At 48.7% G+C, this 25236-nt stretch overlaps 1 protein-coding gene and 1 pseudogene across 1 annotated transcript in view; both read right to left on the reverse strand.

The window, feature by feature from the left end:
• DOCK5 (dedicator of cytokinesis 5) overlaps window positions 1-25236 on the reverse strand; it is a 228491-nt gene that overhangs the window by 63963 nt on the left and 139292 nt on the right. Inside the window, exons 15-26 of the mRNA XM_075556494.1 lie at window positions 23771-23869; window positions 21635-21707; window positions 19081-19184; window positions 17878-18061; window positions 13500-13597; window positions 13164-13253; window positions 10183-10283; window positions 8219-8353; window positions 4452-4563; window positions 3659-3729; window positions 2718-2824; window positions 692-828 (exon numbers count right to left, since the gene is read on the reverse strand). Coding sequence (XP_075412609.1) covers window positions 692-828; window positions 2718-2824; window positions 3659-3729; window positions 4452-4563; window positions 8219-8353; window positions 10183-10283; window positions 13164-13253; window positions 13500-13597; window positions 17878-18061; window positions 19081-19184; window positions 21635-21707; window positions 23771-23869 — 1311 coding nt within the window. The remainder of the gene's footprint in view (window positions 1-691; window positions 829-2717; window positions 2825-3658; window positions 3730-4451; window positions 4564-8218; window positions 8354-10182; window positions 10284-13163; window positions 13254-13499; window positions 13598-17877; window positions 18062-19080; window positions 19185-21634; window positions 21708-23770; window positions 23870-25236) is intronic.
• On the reverse strand, window positions 5674-6943 carry LOC142455011 (cytochrome b-c1 complex subunit 2, mitochondrial pseudogene; annotated as a pseudogene).

Raw genomic sequence — 25236 nt, forward strand, 5'->3', positions numbered from 1 at the left:
CCATGTTTTCTCGGGCATCTAGGTCAGAGAGCAGAAGCAAGCAAAGAAATGATATCATTTCTGACCCCTTGGGGGGTTAGTTGGGCTTGAGCTGGGCTGTACAAAGTCAGCAGTTTGAAGCTACTCGTGGTTCCACAGGAGAAAGATGAGACTTTTGGTTCCCTTGGAGGTGTACAGCTTTGGAAGCCCACAGGAGCATTTCTCTGGCCTACAGGGTCGCTGTGAGGTGGAATCGCCTGGATGAGAGTGAAGTTGATGGGGGTTTTTCTAGAAGGAAAGATGAGTGTCAGATGAGGACTCTTCGAAGCTCCTGGCATATCTGCAACACACTATCTGACACCAGAGGTAGATGAGGATGGAGGATTTTGTTTTTGCAAAACAGGAGGAAAAGTCCAAATAGGGCTCAGATCTCATGGGCTGTCTAGGGTGGAAAACGCGGGAGAGCCATAAACCCAGCCCATAGCAGGCCCAAGCAGTAAGCAGACATCTCCTGGGCCTAGACTTGCAGAGGAGGCCCTAGCCAAAAGAAGCTTCTAGAATCAGCTCACAATTGGGCACAGCCTGCACCAGCACCTAGGTGCTAAACTGCCTGGGCCCAGCCCCGAGGATGTTGAAGGCCAAGGAGTCCTTCTTGTCCTCTGCAAAGGGACAGCCAATCCCCTTGCTCTGCATCAGTGACGATCCGACTCACCACATCCTTCCTGTCCAGGACTTCCAGGATGCTGCTCAGAAGCTGTGAGCTCGCCTCATGGTCGGGCTTACTGCAGTTGTCGTCCAGTTGGCCACTGAGCTGGTCTATGAGCAAGGGCAACAGCACATCCCTGCACTCTGGGAAAGAAGATGCAGACTGCTCATGACCCGGACAAGGTGCAGCCTCACCTGTGGCGGGCCTGGGCTCATAGCCCAAGCCCTGAATGCAGCCCTGTAGGGTGCTGGCCCTCCAGGCCACAGAGCAGCACAGGATTTTAGGAATGGGAATTGATTTAAAGAGAGAAAGAGAGAGAGAGAGAGAAAATCACTCCTGCAGTATTTTAAAAGCATTTGACAATCTCATCAGAGTTGTGTTGTGCTTGTTAAATGCCAACCTGATACTTGCAAGCTACGGCACATGAAAGGAATAAAACCAGGCAAGTGACACAGTATTTCCAAAAGTTTTTTTATCTAATAGAGAAAATGTACTATGAAATGTCAATCAATACTACGCTGTACTAATATATTTCAGCATGGTTTATAGAAACGCTGTCCGTGTCTTGGCAGGCATGTGGACTACACACAGGAAGGTATTGTTTCTCTCCTATGTCTTCCTTCCGGGAATCTTCACTAATTGAAAATATTATTACAAGGGGGTCCTAGATATGCTGGACACTAACAGAAGTGATTATTAGCAGGGATAATACTTTTGCTAATTAGAATTATCTAGAGTATATTTTCTACTGGGCTCCACTACCCTACCTTTATTACCTCATTTATCTTCTCTGCATTCTGAAAAGCAGAGATCATCAGAGAACTGTTAACAGGCTTAGTAATACTGCGTTTACTACTTCAGAGCATTGACCAGCTCTCGGAAGGCGTTAGCTCTTCCTCCATGGTGTCCTCAGAACAAGTGGAATTTCTAACCATAAATTCATAAGAGTCAGAAGCCACCAGAGCCAAGAGACTGCAGATACAATCTAGCTCGAGTCTTCTTTCCACCAAAACAAAGCTTGAGACTCAGAGAAGGACACGTACTAGTCTGAAGTTACATAAGCAGTCAGTGCCAAGGCAAGGCGAGGTTTCCCACCAACAACCCCCTCCCCTCCCTCCAGTTTCTAAGGAGTCCGGCTGGTCTTTCGCAATCCCCCGGCAATATGCACAACATGAGTTTATATTCTGAGGTCCCCCAATCTGGTACCAAAACAAGTGTGTGAAAGACTTAGCACGAAAAGAAGTTCCCACATCCAAAAATAGTTCCCACAGCAATTCTCTTCTAGCGAGTATGGTTTTTGGGGAAACCACATAATTGACCTCTTCTTCATCAGCTTGGGGCAGGCAGGCAGCAGTTTAGACTTGGTAGCTACCTGCTGGACTATAGTTATAACATGACAAGCATTTCATCAGATCCAGGGTTTTCTCCACTCCATGTGCCCCTTCTCTGCCAGCAGGATGCTGTAGGCTGGCTCTCTCCTGAAAAAAGCTCAGACTTACGGTGTGGCCAATTTGACAGTGTAAATATTTCCACCATGGTCAGCTTGACAGCCTTGAACATGCAGTTCAGTGCAGAGATAATTAGCTCTAGTGAGTCAGTATGAGTGGGTTCCAGCACATCACTGGCCCCATCTCCCTTGGTTTTAAACAAGCTTGTTTTCTTGGGGTTACTAAAGAAATACAGGTTGAAGAAGATGGAATTGTTTAAAAAACTAGTTTGTTTTTTTTAAAAGACTGTAACTTTCCGGGGTTCCAATATTGAGGAGAAAATAAAACCTGCAGTTAACAACACACCTGCCGGTGGTTCTAATTAAATATTATGGAACACATAATTTGGCTCCCCGTAGGAGCTCATGAAAATACTGAACTGACTGCGGCTTCTCCTTCAAACCAGTGTCTCAGGAGGAATGTCAGAAAACTAGCATTATTGTCATCATAAAATAAAACAACATCCAGAAGGGGTGAGTGGCGGCTGTGTCGGGAAGCAAGCGGAGGACTGACTGCAGGCGGCAGTAGACCGGGAGGACCCCTACCTGACTGCTGGAAGAGTTGACTCTCCACGATCTTGGTCATGCAGTTAAGTTTCTGCCGAACTAACTGGTTGTCGGGAATGCTCTGAATGAACTTGCAGAAGAGCACACTAGGAAAGAAAGCACCGGGATCACGGTTTTCAACCTGCCAGCACCAGGCCTCCACAAGGACCCCTTTCCCCTTGAACTTGAGCTTTGGGCATTGAGAAATCCTTCTAGAAAACCCTAAGTGGCTGGAAAGTTTGTGTCTAGGAAGTGACAGGGAGACGGCATTCCTTGCTCATGCAAAGGGCTCGCCTTAACGTGGACTCTGAAACTGCGCCATCTCCGAGAGCCACCTTACATCAGGGGTGCTTGCAGTGGCACAAATGGTTGTGTGCTTGACGACTAACTCACAGGTTGGTGGTTCAAACCCACTGGGAGGCGTCTCTAGAGACAGGCCTAGTGATCTGTTTCCAAACGGTCTTAGCTTTCAGACTCTATGAAGTACCACCGTATTCTGCACACAAGGGAGAGAGGGGCTCAGGGTAGGTGACATTATGAGTTGGAACTAGCTGGACAGTGACTGGTAGGGTGTTGTGGTGTGGTGTGCTATGGTATGGTATGGTGTGGTGTGGTGTGGTGTATCTTAGCAACCGACTTCTCTGAAATGCTAACTCCACTCCAGATGGTCACCGTGTGGGTTTGCATTCCTGGGGTACTTAGGTGTAAGGCTTGAAGTGTGTTATTATGTACTTTCTTTGTGTCGCTAATTTTATGTCTGCCAGTCTTGTTTCCCCAGGGAAAGTAGCAGCCTCCTTTCAAGGGCAGGGTAGGTGTCTTCTCTGACGTCCTCTGCAGAGCTGAGCACAAAAGGTGCTCTGTCCATGTGCACTCAAAGGAGCCCGGCCTAGCAGGGGAGCTGCTTCTGGGCTAAGTTCAAGTCAGCTATTTCTGCCACTTACCTGAGTTCAGCAGGGTCAAACACAAGTCTGACGTCATTAATGATTCTGGGAAGGTACTTCAAAGCTGCTCCCTGTAAGAGAAACAGAGTCCGTTGCCCCGCAGGAGGACCAAGGCAGAATTTACTGCACTTGATCTCAAGGAGCCACGGCTGCACATGGATCTTAAAGAGAGACCTGGACCCAGAAGTCCTTTCAATATAAATGAAAACTGATGTCACCACAGAGAATCTGTTCAGAAATTTGTCCCTAAAAGGCAGGCGGGGACAGATGCCTGCTACCAACAGGCATCCCTCCTTTGGAGCACGGCTGTTCCATCTCCATACCCGAGGTGTCCCTCACAATGGTGGCATATGGAGAGAAGAATGAGCGATAGTGTCCAGTCGGTGTTTTTAGGGTTTGTCAGTGTGAAAATGTGAAAAAATAAAATAAGATGAATGATGATGCAGATGACAGTAACATCTCTGGAAAGGAAGGGGGGGGCTCAGAAGAATAACAGAAACATTCGTTGCTGCAACAGCATTCGGATCCACACGTTGAGTTCACAGCGGACACGACAGACATTCAAGGGTGGGGGGGGGTCAAAAATACAGTCTGCTTTTAATGAGCTGACGTTTGCAAAACTCACTGTACATAAAAGTTAAAATAAGAATATGTCTTTCTTATTTCCTCTAACTGCTGCGAAAGAGTAAATAAGCTATCCCTCCAAAGGCTGTTCAGGGTTGTCTCAGGGAGACATCACTTCCCACCCCGCCCCCCAGCACTCAAGAGTTAATCTTGACTCTGCCATGCTGACCTTGATCTTGACAGCTTCCTCCAGGGGCCTGTCCATTAGCATATTGAAAGAGAGAAATAACTTGCGGATCGAGTTATTGAATTCATCTCCGTCTTCACTCTGGCCGTAAAATCTGAACACAGGGAAAAGGGAAATCAGCCCAATAGCTCACGAGATACTTTAAAATGGGTGTTCTGACTAAACAATGGTAGAATCCCCATGCTTCATGCTCGCCATTCCACTCACGGGAGGAGAAGTAATCGGATGCTCTAAGGTATGGTGTCTAAGGTGCTGGAAACTCTAGTTAGGGTGCTCCCAGTGGGTTGTGCCGTGGGATGTTAACCAAAAGGCCGGTGGTTCAAAATCACCAGCTGTTCCGAGAAGATAAGGGTCTTCTGCTGCAAAGCTTTAAAGTCTCAGAAACGCCATTGGGCAGTTGTGCTGTCCAATAAGGTTGCCATGAGTAAAAATCTACTCGACAGTATTGGGTTTGACCTTTTGGTTTGTGGTCAACTAGAGGTTTCGGGTTTAAGCCAACCCAGAGGCACCTCGAAAGAAAGGCCTGATCGACTTCAGAAAAACTGGGTGTGTGTGTGGGGGGCGGAGAAAGCAAAAACACTAGCCATTGAAACCCCCATGGAACACAGGTCTCCTATGACATACGTGAGTTGGAATCCACTCTACAACATCTCACTTGTTAGGAAACCCACTTTTTATTTCTGTTGTTGAGAATGGATATAGCAGAACATTCGCTGAATTCAAGAGAGTCTACATGAACCATTCAGTGATTGACTCCTTCCATTCTTTGAGCCGCAACACCATTACCCTCCTCCTGCTGTGTGGCTCTGTGGGTAAAGTAAACGCAATGGCCTTGAGGCTCTAGGCTAATCTTTTGATCCTCTATAGGCACCATCCCCTCCCAGGCTCAAGGTAGACATCCTTTACTAAACTATCGCTTGGCTTTTATATTAAACTATTGTTTGGTTTTTAAAAAGACTTCAGAGGATACTTGTGGTTTAAGGTTTAAAGATTATCTTAGGACAAGAGTCACAAGGGTTGTTTTTTTTTTAAATAGAATATCTTATTGACTTTAGGTTAGTTAGGAATAATTACCACATTCATGCTTCAAAGATATTCCAGGTTGTTGAAAGAAGAAAACAAACGATGATAAGTGTTATATTAGACATTTTAAACTTTCATGTGTTTGCTTCTATGGCTCAAGAAAATGTTTAGTATTCCAGTATTATAACTCATCAACAAAAGGTGTATGCCCCACATTTCCACTTGTTGCCATTGACTTTTTGCCAGAAACAAACTTCCCCGCAGCATTCTTGACATCAGTGGCAGCCACTGCGTCCCTCTGCTGAAGGGCTGTGGTTGGCGGCACACAGGTACCAGCGACTCAAGCCTGGAATCCCATTTCATTCAGCAAACCACCAAGACTCCACTGACGTTCAGTATGCAGCTTGGAGAACTGCATCACAAAGGCTTCCCTGAGCGATGGAGTTCGTTTGGTCAGAGGCAGCCTTGATCCCATCTCCAGCAGCTGCAGCCTGTGAGACCGCAACTCCCAGAGTCTGGAATGTGAGTAACTGGCATTAGAAGCAGAAATATCCAATGGCTGGTGAATGCCTTTGGCAACAGCCTGGTATAAAGTGTTGGTGGCCCTGCTCGGAGCACAGGCTGGAGAACACTGATACACTGGCTGCTGCACTTCCTGCGACAGGAACAGCAGGTAGCAGACTGTCTCCATGCTGTTCCCGAGCTCCGTCTCCACGGTAGACGGGCTTTGCACCAGATAAACCGAGTCCGCCCCGCATGTTGAGAAACTGTTCAGCCCCCTGCTTTAGAACAGGATGACTCACACCGAGTCCAATCAAAGCCCTTCTTGCGCTCGGAAAACTGTTCTGGACATAGGGGTGCACCTCTTCTGATGTCACTTTTCACATGCTATAATCAGGGCAATACAAAGAACGAGCCCCCGTAAGCTGCAAGGTATTCCTGTAAGCTGCAGCATGCAAATTTTCAATGACGCATGCCTGCGGATCCTGGAAAGCCGCAGCTTTGTCGATCTTTAGCTGAGGCTGACGGGCAGCTACCTCCCAACGTCGAAAATCCGGTGCTGTTGAGACACTGAGCAGGAATTCCATTACAATGTCAACGTCATCCCGCATGCAGTCCAGTGTAGGCCACATGTTCTCTTGTTGCTGTCACACTGAATTCACCACCCACGGCTTCAAGTCCACAGGTTATCTTGAGAGACGAAGCGCCTTTTGCAGTCAAGCTGGATGCAAGACGCAGCACACGAGAGGCTCCCTAGTAGCGGGAGTCCTCCCATCTATGGCCTGCTTTAATGAATGAGCCAACTCTGGACGCAGGGGCGTAGTTTTCCAGGGAGCAATCACTGACCCACCTGGTAATTTGACAAACTCAGGTCCTGAGGCTTTGTCTCTGGGAGAAACTTTGAGGGAATAAAACCTCGGGAGAGTCGCGGCTTTCGTGAGCAGCTTCATAACTCACATTTGCTGTGGTCCACGGTCACTGGCAGGTTACCGGAAAGCCCACAAGGGTTTATTTTAAAAGATGGTTTCCTGGAGGAAGGGCCCGGCCAAGTAGGCTGAGAAGATAGGAGCTGCCTGGACAAGAGCAGGCTCCGAATCTGTACATACAGCCCCAGCACAAATAATAGCCGCTCCGTTCCGATCGCAGTGGGCTGGGGTCCTGGAGGCTGGCTGGAAGGCCACGCTCCCTCTCCTAAAGGTCTGTATTTCCAGCATGGAAGCAGCGCAGCTGGAAGCCATCACCCCTGCAGCAGCAAATGAGGCCGTCCAAAGAAACCAACCTACCGCCACCGAGTCGATTCCAACACTCGCCATCAAGTCGGTTCCCAGCAGGTCAGAGTCTAACTGCCCCTGTGAGTTTTCCAGACTGAAATTCTTTAATGGAGTAGAATGCCCCATCTTTCTCCTGGGGAGGGACTGGTGGTTTTGAACTGCCAGCCTGGCGGATTGAAACCCAATGCCTATCCACTATGCTAGCAGGGCTCCTTTATGAGGTTTACCTGTCCTCTTTGCCTCAACTCACTAACAGAAGGCCCGGTACCTGAGGAACTCCCCACCCACATCCCTGCTGACTTCCTTTCCTTGAAGAATTTGCAGTCCCATGAGCATTCGAAGTCAGCACTGTCTGTTGTCCATTCTCACTGAAGAACACAGATGGTTTACTCTTTATTACATGCATAAGGAAAAGAAGCAAGTGTGCATTGCATTCTTTTGGAAACATATGAGTAATGTTTTTTCACTTTATCGTCTATTTGAATTGGTCCTGGATTTCTTCAAATTTTAATAGAGGAGTTACACTAGAAATCCAAACAGATTCATCTGATTCCTTGGGTAGCTAAGCCACAAAGTCGTCCCCAAACGCTTGTCACTGTTCTCCCTCTGCTACGACCAGCAGCTCATGAGTCTACATTTGTACACTCAACATGGACGAAGAGCCACTTGGGGTACCAAAGCAAACATGGCACTGGCACCTGCATCCCAAACGCTTTCTGAAAGCTGCACACCTAAGCTACCTGGATCCTTAATGAAGACTCCCTGATGTCATTCTGTCTTAGCATTCTGCTGAGGGAAAGGGACTTCATGTCAATCTTCCGGATACACTCGTCGGCCACCTTGACCTTCAGAAATCTGGCAATCCCTAGACCCAGCTGCCAGCGCTGTGGACGAGCATGTGGAGGAAGGGGAACAGGACTGACAGCACACACATCTTATGAGCAGCCCCATTACCTCAGGTAGAGGACTCTCGATTGAATGATGAAGCGAAACAAGTATTTTAAGGCTTTCAGAGCGGCAAAAAGCAATTCTGTTTTGCTAGAGTCTTCTGCATTAGCCACATAAAAGTTCAGTACCTTGGACAGTTTCCTGGAAAGGATGAGAAAGAGGGGAAAAGTCAATGAGGCCAAATGATATTGTAAGCTTCAGGGTAGGCTACACTGCACACAAACCTGGGAGAAAGATGGACTCTTCCAGAACTGCCCTGAACTGGGAAGCTAACTTTTTTTTTTTTTTGCAATTTAGTTTCCTCATGTGCATTCAATGCTTAGAACTTTCCTTCCTTAAAAAAAAAAAAAAAGAAAGAAAGAAAAGATTCCAATACAATAGAGTTGGAGAGATTGAAGCCACAGGATATTTTAAGCCATGGAAGGTTAGGCGGACATTTCTGGTGGCTGCGTGAGAGGGAGGAGCTATGCCTGTCTAATCTACTTATCTTTAAAGCAGTGGCTCTCACCTGTGGGTTGAGACTCCTTTGGGGGCCGAATCACCCTTTCGCAGGGGTCGCCCGATGCATAACAGTAGCAAAATGACAGTGATGAAGTAGCACCGAGAACAATTTTATGGTGGGAGTGACCACAACATGAGGAACTGTATGAAAGGGTCACGGCATGAGGAAGGTTGAGAACCACTGCTCTAAAGGAAGCCAGAGTCTGGTAACACAGAGCTGGATGAAAACTTCATTAAGTACGGGAACATAAGAACTCAATCTGATTCACAGGGACACCATCGTTCTAAGCTCCACCCCCACCCGATAAAACTGCCCGGGGTTTTAGATGGCTCTTTGCATCTTTCCAGAGTCTGCAGACTGGGGTGACCCCGTTTTTGCGCTAGTCACATGTTCCTGGGTAACTTGAACTTCACTGCTGGGCATTCGTGAGTTTTTCCAGCATTATCAAAATTCCGAAAGAAACATGGACAATTCGTCAAGTCTTACAAGTGAACCTAGAAGACAACTCCCCCAGAGCGTTGTGTTGGGGTCTCTTATGATACAGATCCAGGGACCAGATTCGATCAGAGAGAGAGGAAGGACTGATGGAAGGAGCCTGTCACCACGGCTGTTTCTCCAGGTCAGGGAGCACCATACCCACCGCACTCTCGGATCCCTCTTGCATTCTACCGTATTTCTGAGATCTCATCCACATACACGTAAGACTTCCCTTGTTTGGAGCCAAAAAAAGAACACAAGGGGCCAGTGATGGGACCTGAGGGAGCAGATCAGAGCTGCCCAGCTAGATCAGCAGGAGCGAACAGACAAGACTGGGCAAAAGCCACTGTCTAAGGGACGATGTAGCAATCCCAGCTACATTCCCGTGCCATTCTCTCACTGCTCTGCACGGGGAACGGGATGCAAGGGGAGAGCAGCCAGAGGGCAGGCCCTACAACGCTACTGTTACTTCCGGAGGAAGTGCCGAGTGGGCCTCAGATGCCTTCCTTGGCCGGGGACTTATGAACCACCAGGGGGATGAAGGCCGCACTGTGGGGAAGTAGAGGCCACTCTTTCTGTGAGTAAGACACGACGAGCAGATTTTCCTCATAGTTTATAAATTAAGCAAATCTATGAAGTACCTGCCACCTGTGGTTCCATGAGACCTGGTGTCGTTTAATTCTGTCGAACCCTTTAGTACCTGACGGCAAGCCCGCTGACATTCAGTTCCTAAGATCCTGTGTATGGGCCTCTGTCCTCGATTCTGTGCTGCTGGTCCTGGCCGGTGTGACTCCCCATCTGTAGCTTACCTCTGCTGCAAACACCCGCAAGCAGGAGCCTGAACTTGACACCATTTCTACGGTTAGACCTACCAGCAAGCTTAGCACGAAGCCCAGCCCGAGTACTCGGCGAACCTTCTCATTTCCCTACTGGACAGCCTTAGGATCCACATCCCCCCACCCCACTCCCAGTCCTCTCGAGGGGTACTTACACGTACGCCAGGGTGGCGCTGAAGTGCTTGTAAATGTAGGTTTCGAGGACAGGGTTAAAATGCTGGAACTTGATGTCTCCAATGAGAGAGATAATAAATACCTGCCGAAGGTGGAAAATACAAACAAAACTCAACAACATGTACACAGCAGCCCGGCACATCCCTAAGCTGCCTTCTGTCCCTGGGGGCCTTTGCGTCTTGCCTCATGGGTTTCATAGCCTCGGCCCTTTGGGCTTTCAGCACGGAAGGACGGCCTCAAGGGCTACGTTCATTTAACACGGGTCACTGGCAGGCGCGGTGAAGAGACCAGTAATAGCCAGCATGCCTGCTCCCACAGAGAAGGTGCTCAGGGACCATGCAACTCACATCAGGGAAGAGGAGACAGGAGGAAGGAGGATAAGGAACGGTGTTTCTATCCCAATCCCTACGATGTCGCTCATATGTGTCTTCTCGAAGTTGCTAGTGCCCCTCACGTTGGAACGTCATCGGAGCTTTTCTTCCCGCTCAGACAATGATGCTCATCACGGTCTGGAAACACCCGTCTTTCTCTGGCATCCCACAGAAGAGTGTGCAGGTTAGGAAGGCACGCCTCGCCACCCACGCCCAATGGTAGGGGCCCGTGCCGTCTAATGGCCCCGGCCTTGTCTAGTAGAGCCTGAACTCATCATTTTGCTTTCCCATCAGCCTTGCAGAGCTTCTCTGACTTGGGGTGTGGGTATGTCCTGCCTCCTGGCCACACCTTTGATCACTACTTGGCAAGGCCCTGGCCAGCTTCTCCGGGATGGCAAATCCATATACCCTCTTTCTCAGCAATAACGTGTCCTTTCATCCAAACAGTGAGAAACAGCAGCTTGCCAATGTTGGTCTGCTTGTGTCTGCGTCACCATCCCAGCCCTCCCAGGCTCGGGGATCTATCGTCCAGCCTGCGTTTGGACGGCAGTTCTTGGGAAGGGTTGTCGGGCTAAGTGCTTTGTATGACGAACTGTCTGCTCTGTCGTATAACGGGGATACGATTCATCTCTGAATTGTGAATTCACCACTCCTTGCGTCGACGCTGCAAAAATCTTCTGTTACTTATTGCTGCGTATAGGATCACAACCCCAAGTCCAGGAGGTAGCAGCAGTTAGGAAAGAAGACGGCCGGATGGTGTTATGTGTTTATGCAAGGAATGCTGACTTCACAAGGAGCACTGGTGGCCGCGTGGGCTCAAGCACCGGGCAGTTAACTGCAACCCCCCCTAGCTGTTCCACGGGAGAAAGGTGGGGCGTTTGTCCCAACAAAGACTTACAGCAGCGGTTATCAACCTTCCTCAGGTCATGACCCTTTCACACAGGTCCTCATGTCGTGGTGACCCCCAACCATAAAATTATTTTCGTTGCTACTTCATCACTGTCATTTTAGTACTGTTATGAGTCGGTGATCCCTGTGAAAGGGTCGTTCGACCCCCAAAGGGGTCTCGACCCACAGGTTGAGGACCGCTGACTGACAGGCTCTGAACCGCTACATAGGGTTGCTATGCGTCAGAAGGGACTGGATGGCCATCAGGTGGGTTATCAGATAGGGCTCCAGGCTTACAAAGAGGTTCCTGATGTGTCTACTGGAATCACACTTTGCTTGCCCTCAGGTGAGAGAGAAAGCGCTTCCAAAAAGAGCCCCTGCTCTAGCAGGACCTAGAGTGCAACCACACCTGCACAGAAGCCACCTGTCTCTAATGTTACTCCTGCGAACGCAGTCTAAAAGGAACAGCCCGAGGGATGTGTACAAGGATTGATGTGCAAGGACAGCCAGCACAGCAGCGTATACAGTTGGCGGGGAAGTGAACTTTCATAATGAGGCTCCTCTATGCACGAACCCTTTGTTGAGCACATTGTAAATCCTAGCCTTGAAGAATCTGTGGGGGACGATCCCATTTGGGAGGGAGTTTTCTGTGCTGGTTCTGGGCAGGATTGAGATGGGACACAGGCTGACTTTCCACCTGACGAGAGTGCGCCCAGCCACCGCCATTTGTGCACTTGGGAGTATGATCTGCTGAAAGATGAAAACGGCACTGCTGGAGGGGAGAGCAAGCTCAGGAGCACACGAGAGAATCCCCAGGACCAGCAAGTAAGCAGAGCTGCCAGGGGAGCGGATCTGAAAGCCCCGTTGAAGCGGCAGAGGCTGCAACCAGAGGCTGAAGCACAGAGACATGGGACAGAGCACAGAAGCCACAGTGGGCTTCCTGACCCAGAGGCACGGGCCAAGGACCCCAGAGCTGAGAGGCTGAGGACAAGAGAGACGGTTGGCTGCTGGCTAAGAAGAGGCATTGCAGTAGAAACGGTGACTTGTGGTAATGTGTTAGCTTCTCTAATACAAATGAAACCCCAAACTAGACTCACTGCCATTGGGTTGATGCCAATGCAGCGTGACCCTGCAGGACAGGATGGAACTGCCCCTGTAACTCCTTCCGGGAGCAGAAAGTCCTGTTGTTCCCATGGAGCAGCTGGCTTCACACTGGTGACCTTGCGGATGGCAGTCCAACTCAGAGCCAGCGAGGCCCCATGACTGTCAGTTCTGCCTGTGGGCTCAGTGTGGCCCATGCAATGAATTACGGAACCCACCAGAAAAGGTGAGTGTCGGGAGGAATGGTGAAAGATGGAGGGGGGAGGCCTGTCTGACCTCTCCTTTGTGGTCCTTGGCCTTGGACTCCCTGCTGTAGCCAGCGGAAGTCTGATGTGGCCGCCACACCATTTATGCAATAATAAAACCTGCCAAAGCCGGAGGATACGTGAGGCGGACACCTGTCGGAGAAGGAACACTCAAAAATAGTTGCCGCTTACGGAGAGTGATGAAAACCTGACAAAAGCGTCGGAAAACTCGTGAGACCAGAAAAAACAATGCGGTCCTACTGGGCTGCGGCTCCCACGGATTGTGTGTCAGAGCGGAAACACGGAAACCTACACAGGTTCAAGAAGAAATACCTGCCCACATGCTTAACTGCTTACCAGGGCATCAAACACAAGAAAGTCATAAGTTTCGTTGTCTGACATTTCCATCATGATGTTAAAAAGCGCGTCTAGTGTGTCTTGTAAAAACTGAAAGGGAAACAGATAAAGAGCGGTTATTCGGGCGCTTCCCTTTCAGCTCCATTCAGCAGGAATTCTGCGAGGAGGATCCCTTAATAGAAGCAGTGATAAAAAGAGCATTTTCTTTAAAATTAGCACACTTGCGAAACCACCGAAGCTAGAACGTTTTCATTGATAATAACGGCTTCAGTTAAAAACGCTTACCGACGGATACAGCGGACGGACAGCGTTCTAACACCAAGCACATGCACGTACCTTAACGATTTCTCCTCCCTCCACCTCCATTAACTTCCTGAGGTTGTGCTTGATGTGCTGGGAGTTGGAGCGCCAATTTAACAAGCCCAACAGGTCAACTGGGAAGAAAAGCACAAACCACAGGCATCAGACGCTGATGGGCAGGAGCGTTTCGGGTACAGCACCAGAACCCTTCAGACAGCGCAGCTGCTTTGATGGTGGCTCATTCAAGAAGCACATTCCGCATTCTTTTCATGTACTGCCTCCTGCCCAGGTCAGGAGAAACCCTGCTGACCCTCCCAGCCTCCAGAGTGGAACGAACAAGTAGCCACAAGGCTGCACCAACATCAAACGACAAATGAGGAGAGCTCACAGGAGGGCTTGCTTGTGCTTATGTAAATTCCCCACCTTGAAATTGCTTAATCTGTCTCTTGCATGCGCTCGTGTGATGCATACACACACACACACACACACACACACTCTATTTCATTTACATTTGTAAGCACACAGTGGATTTCATCCATTTCCTTTTCTTTTAGATGAGAAATCTGAGGCTTTTTAAAATTCAACTACTTGCCTAAAGCCACGCAACTCCTAGTGAAGGTTGGAAATGGAACGGAGTCACAGGTTTCTATTACTTCCAACCCCGTGTTCTGACTGCTCTAGCACCACACCTCCCCAGACATCTTTGAGCAAACAGGGCAAACTAATCTGACTGGTTGCAATTCCAAAGGAAGCAGAGGTATGGCAAGCCTGGGATAAAAATCTTGAGTGTTTTGGACTTAAAATACAGAATCTTGAGCCTTTGCGTCACTTATAACTTCAATAAATGTCGAGTTGCTGGAAGTGGCACAGAGAAAGATTGCAGGGGTCAGGACAGGGTCAATTCTGTCATTTTCTTTAGTATTTCAAACGACTGCTAATATTTGTGGAGCACTCGTTAGTACCCAAAGACAACCAGCAACCACAACATTTTGTAAAATTAGCAAAACATACTATTTATTGCTAAGTTTTTGTAAATTCTTGTGGTAGTTACATAACCTGTTGTGACCTGAGAGGATTAAGTGCGAAGGGGTGGAATTTAGCCTGTCAATCAGGTTGCAGCTTGATAACCTCATTTGGTGGCGCTAAGGAGATAAATCACTCACACGAGGTGGGACACAAACTCACTCCCTGGGAGACATTGCACCTGACAAGACACATGGAGCTACCCTAGTGCCCTGAGCTGCCAGAGCCACATGGAGACCCCTGCCAGCGCTAAGATGCTTACAACGTGACTGGATCCACAAGCCGTCCCACCCACTGGCCTGTGAGCTTCCTGCATTTGGCATCATTGCATGTGTTCCGTGAGTCTGAAGGGGACTTTATAGATTGTTATCGGACATATGGGCTAATATTGGACTTGATCTAGACTGGTACGTTTTGTTCTTCATGTACAATTACTCGTTTTATAAAGCTCTTTCTTATACAAATATAAGTGTCCATAAATTTGTTTCTCTAGTCTACCCAGACTAACAAAAATCTATACCTGCATCTATATGTTTATAGAGACATCTGAGTCTCTGGCTGGTGCAAGAGATGAACATGCTTAGCCATCGACTTCCCAAAAACTAACCACTGGAAACCAATGGAGCACAATCTTATGCTGATGCACAGAAGTGTTCCACGGGTCAGAAAGCCCATGGCAGTTGGTTTGTGGATCTATGTGCGTGCACACACGCGCGTGCACGCACACACACACACACACACACACTTACAGTTGCAATAGTATGTGTTAAAATAGTCACTTGGCCTCATGGGGATGTTTATTAGCTCATTGCCTGTCACTGGGAAGCCTCCAAAACCCAGTGCCTGCTGACGCCCCTCTCTGTAGAACCCATTGAAGGGCCACACAAAAGACATGGCCAGGCCCACCTAGATGGACACCCAACAACACTCACACTTTCCACACGCAGCAGCAGAACAGGACTGCTCACGACTCCTCAAACTGTGAGATGCTCTGAAATGCCCCGCGCCTTTCCTTTCCCTGAAAAGGCCGGATATCCTATGAACGAGGGACTCCTACTGCTATTCCAAGCATTCACGCTTTCTTTCCTTTGGGAAGCCTCATGTAATCCTTCCTCCCCCCCCCCGCCCGAGTGCCCCCCCCCGACTGCCTGGGGGTGTCAGTCTCTGTTATATTACACAACAGAGGCACACTTGCTGTCTCCCGAACTCGCCCATCGATTGGAGTCCCTTGAGGGTGGGACAATAGCGCAGTCAATGTTCTATTCTATCAGCATGCCGGGCACTGTGACCGTGTGCTCAACAGCTGTCTGATGATGGAATACATGAAGAAGCAAATGGGTCGAAAGGAAGCGACTAGCCCTGGAGGCAAGCTGAGAGCGAGTTCAACCTGATTCAGTAATTTATTAAATCATCCAGCAACTACTTACCAACAGACCCGGTTCCAGGCACGGGCGCCCTTCCCTCTTCCTCATCTCTTGCCAGTGACTTTGTCCCAGGCCCGTTATTCAATGGCACCGCTCAGTATTTCACTCCACTCATTTCTACCTGAGACCTGTGCTGCTAACCGCAATGGCAGCCATTCACCAGCCGTGCTGCTCCAGAGAAACGAGGCTGTCTGATCCCCAAAAGGTTCCCAGTCTTGGAAACTGTATGGAACACTTCTCTGCCCGGGGGTTGCCATGGGTTAGACTCAGCATGGAAGGCAGTGACGTTGTTATGGGTCATCCAGGGAGAATTTCTACTCAGCAGCATTAGCCCGGCAGAGAACGCCTCCCTCGATCCATTGCTCCAAAGAGAACCACTGATCTACAGCCTTGTACGCCATATGGGGCAGTTCTGTGGTGTTGTATAGGATTCACTATGACACAGAATCTATTTGACAGCAGTGGGTTTGTTTGGATATATAGTCTACTATCCTTTTTACTTCAAAAAACAAAATTTAGTTATTTTACAATACAGAAGAGATAATACAAAAAATTTGCCTTTAGGAATTTACACAAAATGAGGAACACACTGCATACACTGCTAATTTCCCCATGTCCTTCATATATTTTAAAGTCTATTACCGATCAACCACATATTTGATTTCATTATAGAATTTAAATAGATGGTCGCTTTTGGACATCTGAGGTATTTCAATAATTTCTCTATTATGAATAATAGAAAAATATCCGTATACATACATTTTTATATACATCTCTCATGGTTTGCCTAAAGTCTAGTTTCTAGGAGTCCAATTACTGGGCTATAGTTAACATTTTCTAATTTATCTTCTAAATCACCTTCCATCAATATTGTACCACCTATGCTCCTGTTAGCATTTCATTATTTTACTTTCCCACCACAAGAGTTCTGTGACTGATACAAACTTTGTCATGTGTTCTGAGAATGTTTTTTGGTTTAGTTTTTGGTGAGTCTGCTTTTACTTTCCCATATGGGTCAACCTTGAACTTCACTCTGTTGAGTCTAGCTACTTGCCCAAGTTGAAATACTATCCTATTCTCTAGCCAACCATGATTCATAAAAACAAACCCAATATTGACCCCTTCTGAAGATCAATGACCACCTGATCCCGGTGTGTACTTTATATTGAAACTGTTTTGTCTATCTTCAGACTTCCCTAACCCCCAAGTCCCTGCCAGGTACCTGGCTCCAACCTTCTAAGATGCCAAGGGAACTAGTCCCTCGGCACAACATATGGGGCACCGTTTCTGCGGCAAATCCCAGAGGTAGTTAATGCTTGGTTCACGGTGCTCAGTAAGAGCCTTATGTCACACACAGGGTGAATGAAGTCAAGGCCGTTACTGGGCTGAGATTCATGTTACATGTGCTAAAACTGCTCAGATGGACATCACAGTCGTGACACAGAAACAAAATGTGGGCTCCCTTGGGCTATTCAGCTGATACCACCGCTGCTATCAAAAATTCCCAAATGCTTGGGAACAGATCACAAAGCAGACTATGCATGGGGCAAAAGCAGGGGTTGTCACAGGACACCCCGTTCTTTGTTTGGGCAGGAGACGGATTACATGTCTTTGTCACCGTGATCCCTACGAGCACGGGATCTTGTTCTGTATAACACACAGAACACGTTACTAGCAGCTTTTTTCATCAGTCAGGAAGGGAACAAAGACTTAAAATTTCACAGTTGCTGAGCATGAACACATTCATAGGTTTCGTGAAATGAAAACACACTGACATGCTTTCAGAGATGGGCAACAAAGCCGCTGAAGGAGCTGAGCCATTTGCTCAGTACCACTCGGAACATCAGCGGAAGAGCAGACGCCAACATGGCCAGCACACAGTCTCAGAAGACACAGCGCTTGCCCCTGGGCCCACCGAAGACCAAGCAGGAAGCTCATCCTGGTGCCCGTGTGGTCCCCGCACCTACCGTTCTGGGTCAGCTTCGTGGAGCAAATGAGGGTGGCAATCTGGAAGCTATCTTTCGTGCTATCCTTGGATGGGGTAAAGTTGGTCAGCGCTTTCGATGCCTGGAGCTCTTTCTCTTCCATCTCTACCCTGGTGCCGGGCAGAGTCAGGTAGAATTTAGCGTCCTCCATTCTCTTATTGTCTCCCTGGGTAGGTGGGGGGTAAGGGGGGGGTAGAAACATGTTAGGAACACCCAATGGTGGGCAGGATCTCTTACATGCAAACAAAAAAAAAAGGTTCTGATTGTGATCACGGTGTTCCATTAAACACGAGCAGCACGCCTTCATCGTATTATACTCAACACCCCTTCTGACTCTGAGGTCCTTTGATCTCTGCCCACAGAGGCTAGAGCTTTAGTCCAGAAGCAGTCAAGTCACGGACTGGAAAGAGTGAGCTGCGAACTCCAAACCAGTCTCTCCTGGTCTCTCCTGTAGGCCAGCAGACCGATCAGGAGTAAGGTCGGGTTTTGGTTGTGCTTTGATCTCTGAGCGTTTTGACGGTCACAGAGGTACTTCTCCGTCTTGCTGGAGGGAGGAATCATGAGCTCTGCTTTCCCAAACTACTTAGTAAACAAGTAGCCCAAGCTAAGGAGGATGCGTCACAAAAAACTGCCAACTGTGCCAACATCCCCCTGCAGAGTGCGGGGTGGACAAGCCCTTGCAGGATCTGTGCTGCGGGCTACTGTCTCAGTAGAGGCGAGGGCTCGGCGGCAGTTAGACGGGAAGGAGGACACGCCGCTGGGGAAAGACACCAGGGCCCACGCGCACATTAAAGGTGCCTGCCTCACAGTGATAGGGAAACCACATCCTACCACAAGCACCACGCTCACCAGCCTCCAGCAGGGCACCCGCCGACGTGCCATGCAGGGCCATGCAACAGAAGAGAAGCAGTCAGTCGTTGCCGTGCACTCGCGGTGGAACACCACTGCAGGAGTGGGTGAGAAGCTCTTTAAAAGCAAAATAGCAAGACAACTCGCTTTTCCAAAAGTTGGGGAGGGAGACCACAGAGACCTTCGGGCTAAGAGACGTTACAAGGGCAAACGAGCAAACCCACACAGAGGTTTCTGCTATGTGTACACATCACACCGAAAGGGCACTTCAGCGTCAGCTTCAAGAGCAACGGAGAACGCGCAGCGACTCTCGGCGCCTCGTTCTTTCTGTCCCACCTTATAAACCACCAGATCGTGGCGTCCGTCCCGCAGCGTGGTGCCATCCGGGTTCATCAGCTTCACAAAGGCCACCCCAAATGCGCGCTCCGATTTATCTCTGGCTGAAAAGACGGAAATACGGGTCTGAGCAGTGCAGCCCCCAGGAGAGCTGGCTGTTGACGAGGGCGATCTCACGCCACGACAAACAAGAGTTCAGCATGGCCCAGTAAGCCACTGCACACACCTAGCTCAGAGGCGATATTCCCCACACGGATGTCCTCTGCTCCCCCAGAGACAGGCCTCTGCCAACGTCCCCGAGGGAATCAGACCGGCACCCGCCTGAACAGCCGATCAGCAGGGTGGGCGTTAACACTGACTTCCCACTTAGGTCAGCCTTCACGTCCTACCCACTCTCTGCATCCCTCCTGCTCCGGTTTGAGCTCACATCACCCTCCCTGCTTACCTGGACGCTGACCCAAGTTTCCTACCTGGCCCGTCCTAGCCCTGTGCCAGTCCACACACTCTCCCACTGCTGTCGACAGAGTCTGCCATAATCAAGGCTCGTCGTGCCACCTGCCAGCTCTGAGACTGCATTGAGTGTGACCACTCCATTTCTGCTGTTTGAAAACGAGGCGTCCAGGAGGCATTTGTCAGTATGCCAGGGTTTCTGACACGACCTCGGGTTTCTCGTCTCTCCTTTCTCAGGGTAGAGTTCAGCTGGCAGGAGAAGTTGGCATACGAAGGCACAGCATTTGGAGAGAAGGCCTGGCCTACCAAGGACACAGACCTCTCCCTCCTGGCCTTCAGGAGGCAGCCTCTGTGCTCAGTGCTGTCAACCTGGGTGCCTCTAGTGGGGGCTGAAGAGTTATACCACGATCTGTTTACCCATTCTCTCTGTGACGGCCATTGAGCAGTTTCCAACTTAGGGATATCATAAACAAAGCCGTTTTGAACATGGGTATCCCCCCCACAAAAACAAGCGCCCCGTAAAATCTATACCACAGCTCAAAAGCGCCTCTATCATTTATACTCCCCTTCCAGCTCCTCTGGAACCAGACTGCTTCACTGTCCATCTAGGCCAGCGGTTCTCAACCTGTGGGTCGCAATTAAAGGGTCGTGGCATTAGGAAGGTTGAGAACCACTGAACTAGGTCCTGTGTCACTTAATGAACAAATATATAATTGTTCCGTGCCTGCGAACAGGCAGAAAGAGAACGTGCCTTATAAAATGTCCACAGGGACTAAACAAGAGAGTGAGAGAGTGCATAAGCAGAGCTCCACACAGTGTCTGGTAGAAACTAAGAGTTTGTTAAACCGAAGCTTAGCATTTTGCAGAACCATGTGAAATGGCTGACATTCTACTATTCTGACATAAAGACAGTTTCTGAGAATTCAGCCTACTGTTATTGCTCTGATCACTGCTCCCATTTCAGTCACACTGAACTCACTTAGTTCACCAAACCTGGGTCTTCAATGCCAACCTCTGCCGGGGTAACTTCTATTCACCTTCACGTTTCAGCTTAGACATACAACATCTTACACATAACACCCTCGGCAGGGCACGGATTCCCCTGCCAGGTGCTCCACGACAAAGCCTAGATCACCTCAGTCATGTGTCACATATGCTACTGTGTATTTAAACACAAGTTCTCATCTTCATTTTCCTAAATGGACCACCGATGCCCTTCTTCGCCTTCCAAACAAGACCACAGAGATTCTACGATACGAAGTGGGGCCTCTATGGGTTCCCAGATACCCGTGGCTCAGCCTGCAGCCGAGAAGTTAGATGGCGTTCAATAAATACATTTGGGGATACAGGATTACATTTGTATATAGCGCCAGGTGAGAGCAAAGGATGCTTGCAGAAAATCTGTGACCAATCTGGAACCAATTTCCTTCCCTTTGCATGCTTTAGAGCAATCATTTTGTGAACTGTGATCTCATCACTGAAATAGTTCTTTCATGGGAAAAGATGGGTCTGCTGTTAAATAATTTGAGGAATTCAAGAGATTAAACAGAAGTTAGGTGAGTTTTCCTGATGCAGCATTTCTCTGCAACACGGCAGCGCGCACTGTGACTACCTAACAGCTCACCGCCATTGGGCTGGCTCTAGCGCGTAGCAACCACAGAGCAGAACTGCTGCTGGGGGTTTACGGAGACTGTGACTCTTTAGGAGAGCAGAAAGCTTGCTCTTTCCCCAAGCAGTGGGGGGTGCTGATCTTACAACCAGCACCCCAACACGTGAGCACGACGCCATGGAGGCTCCTGAATGTCTAAAAGCAGCATGTGATACATAGAATTTCTCAAATTTCTTACACCGAGGAACCCCTTTTCTGAGAGTATCTATGAGAATTTCTAGAACGTGAACATACAGAATGCATTGGAGGGGGTGGGGTTCTCATAAAGAGGGTCAATACTGGAAGACCAGCAAAATTCACCATCTGATCTCCTTAGCATCAGGAAATTCTCAAATAAACCTGCCACATGTGCAGTTTGCCAGTCTCTCATGCCGTAGACCAATGGGAACACAGTGAGGGACAGTACACAGTTACCTGTGGAAACGCAATACTTACATTCCTGTGACGACCTGTGACGGAACGTGAATCTTATATGGCAGCGGGTGACTTCTTCAATAGCCACGGAAACCTGCATTGGAACAAAGAATGGACTGTATTCCTATGCAGACTGGCATTATCAATGATCTCATCTTCCCTGGACCCACCATCAATGTTCACGGAAGTAGCGGACAAGGGAGAAAACAACACATTACATCTGCTGTGCAAGAACTCCTCTAAGTGCTATACAGCAAGGATGTCACCATGTCGGACCGAAGCCATGGTGCTTCCATCGCCTGCAAATGGTGCTGGTGAAGGAGACTGAAAGTACCATGGACTACCCAGAAAACTGCCAAACCAATCTGGTTTTGGAAGAAGTGCACCCGGAAGAATAGCAGAGGCGAGGCTGGCGAGGCTAGTCTCGTGTATGTTAGCTACGTTACCAGTAGAAACCAGTCCCTTGTTTAAAAAAAGAAGAAGAAACCAGTCTCTGGAGAAAGAAATTGTGCTCGGTAAAGTGGAGGGACAGCGAAAAAAGAAGGCGGCTCTGGACAAGACAAACGGACGCGGTGGCTGCAACGATGGCTCCAACGTAAGAACCACTGTGTGGCTGGCGCAGGCCACGCGGTATTTGACTCTGCTGTAGAGTCACCAGGAGTCAGCACGACTCAACAGCACCTACCAACAACCGCTTTCTAGAGTACAATTTGGTGTTGTCTCGTTCAAAGGAGATTTTGCCATTTTCAAATCAAGTCAACCCAGAAGAGCGGTTCTCAACCTGTGGGTCTCGACCCCTTTGGGGGGGGGGTCTAACGAGCCTTTCACAGGGGTTGCCTAAGATAATTGGGAAACACATATTTCCCATGGTCTTAGGAACTGAGACAGCTCCTCTTACCTGTCTCCAGGTGGGTCCGCCCACATACAGATACGCCCACCTACAAGTACCCGGTGTGAAGACTGTTACCCATGCTACACCATGCTTCAAGACAAAATTTCCTTTATTTGTCATTAGAAATAAATATTTCATAATATATAATTACATATTGTTTTGTGATGAATCACTAAGCTTTAACGATGTTAAATTTTTAACCATGAAAATACATCCTGCATATCAGGTATTTACATGATGATTCATAACAGTAGCAAAATTACAGTGATGAAATAGCAATGAAGATAATTTGATGGTTGGGGGTCACCACCACGTGAGGAACTGTATTAAAGGGTTGCAACATGAGGAAGGTTGAGAACCACTGACCTAGAAGGTAAGTCTTTACTGTTTAGTGCAGGTTCTCAGTATGGAGACACTACAAGTTCCTAGTATTTTCTCATGTATAAGCCAGACACTATTCCAAAGGGAAAGGTTAATACTTTGTGATCCATATGGGACATTTGGAAGTCATGCAAGCCCTATGGATCTCAGTGGCTTGATCAGGAGGAGGGCACTGCAATACCAGGTGGTAGGCACCGGGCTGCTGTGGGGACCAAACGAGCAGCTGGCTAGGAAAGCACTTTAGAAATTTGTAATTGTAAAAATACAACAACCCTTCACGGCCACTAAGTCCTTTCCAACTCCCAGTGCCCCTGTACAACAGGGTAGGACTGCTCCTGTGGGTTTCTGAGGCTAGAACTCTTTACCGGAGTAGAAAGCCTCGTCTTCCTCCCGCAGAGCAGCTGGTGGTTTCTAACTGTTAACCTCAAAGTTAACAGCCCAACCCGGAACCGGCAGACCACCCAGGCTCCTTCCTCATGCGGCCATCGGAGGCTCAGAAAAGGTGGTGAGAGGCCAAGAAGGAAGCCTGCTAGGAAATGACTTGCAGAGAGCAGCAGGGTGATCGAACATTTCCATTTGGTGTTAGATCATGTGACAGTCTAGATACACATCGTTACGGCCACTACTTATTCAAACCCCTACACCTTGCTGAATGCAAATGTTCAGCACACCGAGCATATTCGAGGGAGAGGCTATCTTCCGACAGAATGATCATCATGGAAACAGTTCTTAGCACAAACAGACCACCCAGCTAAACCTTCGGCAGAAAGTAAGAAAGGTCTGTGGCTAACAAGGAAGGCAAAGATCTCAGCAAGGCTGACCCTGCAGCGGGGCTGTGCTTGTCACATGTACAAACTGAGAAGGGAAAACCACGGCGGGCTCACCTTGACGGTCTCACACCAGCAGGGCTGCTTGACTTGGTAGTAGACCACGGACTTATACTCTGAGATGCCTTCATATCCAGCACCGGGATGAATCGCTTTCTTTGGAAGGGGGAGAAATTAGGAAGAGACAATGACCGTGAGGAAGAATACCAGTACCCCGTCCAACCCGCCCAGACGCCCAGAAGCTGATTAATCTCAGGGTGATCAGGAGAGCGAGGCCGATGCTTTACTGTTGTGTTTGAGAGCTAAGTCTACACACTGATGGTAGCTATGGGACCCAGCACCGAATTAGCACCCTTCTCTCCAGGGACCCATCCTCTCATCCATCCTCAACTGCACAGGCTCGCCTTTCTCTCTTCTTCTCTTCCCTCAGGCAACACCGGGCAGAGATGGTGACCAGCTTTCACATGGGCAGACATACCGGTTTGAGGCCAATGGCTTGCTCCCAGCACATTCTACCCTGAGGACTTGGTGGATAGCCTTAGCAAGTTCATGGAAATTCAGGGCAGAATCTTCTGCTAGGAATGCACCACTTACTTCAGGAGACTTAAGCCTTGCTTGGGTGCTTCCCAGCGAGTTAGAAAAACTCTGAAATTAGTAACTAGGAGGAGCTAGGTACTTGGCATGAGTTTGTGGGATTTAGGGACTAGTCCAATGGCATAAATAAAGCCCTCCTGTGCTATAACCCACGACATTCTGTTCGTCCATTTAACACAGACTACATAGACTCGACTTAGTAAATTGCTTGGATGTATGCTTCCTTCCAGGATCATCAAACCCTTGAGGAAAGTGAGATGTAGAGTTTGTTGTGCTCCGTAAAAGCTGGCACCAGAACACACTCCGTGAGGTTCCCTGAACTTAGGGCATGGTTCTCGGAGGCCATAGCCCCTCACGTGAGGGGCAAGATCTCAGCGGGGGCAAGGAGCGCCTCCCTTAACCAGCCCCTGTCTAGTCCTTTCTTTGGTGTCAGAACTCAACACGTATTCCTGCTCTGTATGAACAGGATACAGCTGGAGGGACTGGAAATCACGATGCCTGAATGCATTCCCAGCTCCGTCAGACTCCTGAGTTACCTGGAGAACATAACCTAGCCTTGCAGGGTGCCGTTTCCTGGTTATTAAAGCAACAGAGCAGTGGTGGCTGACCTCTCACCAAGTCTCTGCTGGTTTAGCAATCCTAGTTTGGTCGCTGTTTGAGAAAACAGGGTTTCCTTATGTACGCCTACCCTAAGTAAGAAAAAGAAATATGTCTTCAACTCTCTCCCAAACATCCATGCCTCGTCACTCAAGCCCTGGAGGGTCTTCTCAGTCGAGAGAGTGGCTCAATACAAGGGGATTTCCAAAAACCCATGGAAAATGGGATTAAAAGATAATGGAGCTTTCCCACCAGCTTTCTGTAGCCCGCTCATACCTAGGAAGTGATAAGGAACCTTTGGGGCATGGAACTTCATACATAACACCATCAGT

This window comes from Tenrec ecaudatus, chromosome 8 (assembly GCF_050624435.1).
Source record: "Tenrec ecaudatus isolate mTenEca1 chromosome 8, mTenEca1.hap1, whole genome shotgun sequence".
Lineage (NCBI taxonomy): Eukaryota > Metazoa > Chordata > Mammalia > Afrosoricida > Tenrecidae > Tenrec > Tenrec ecaudatus.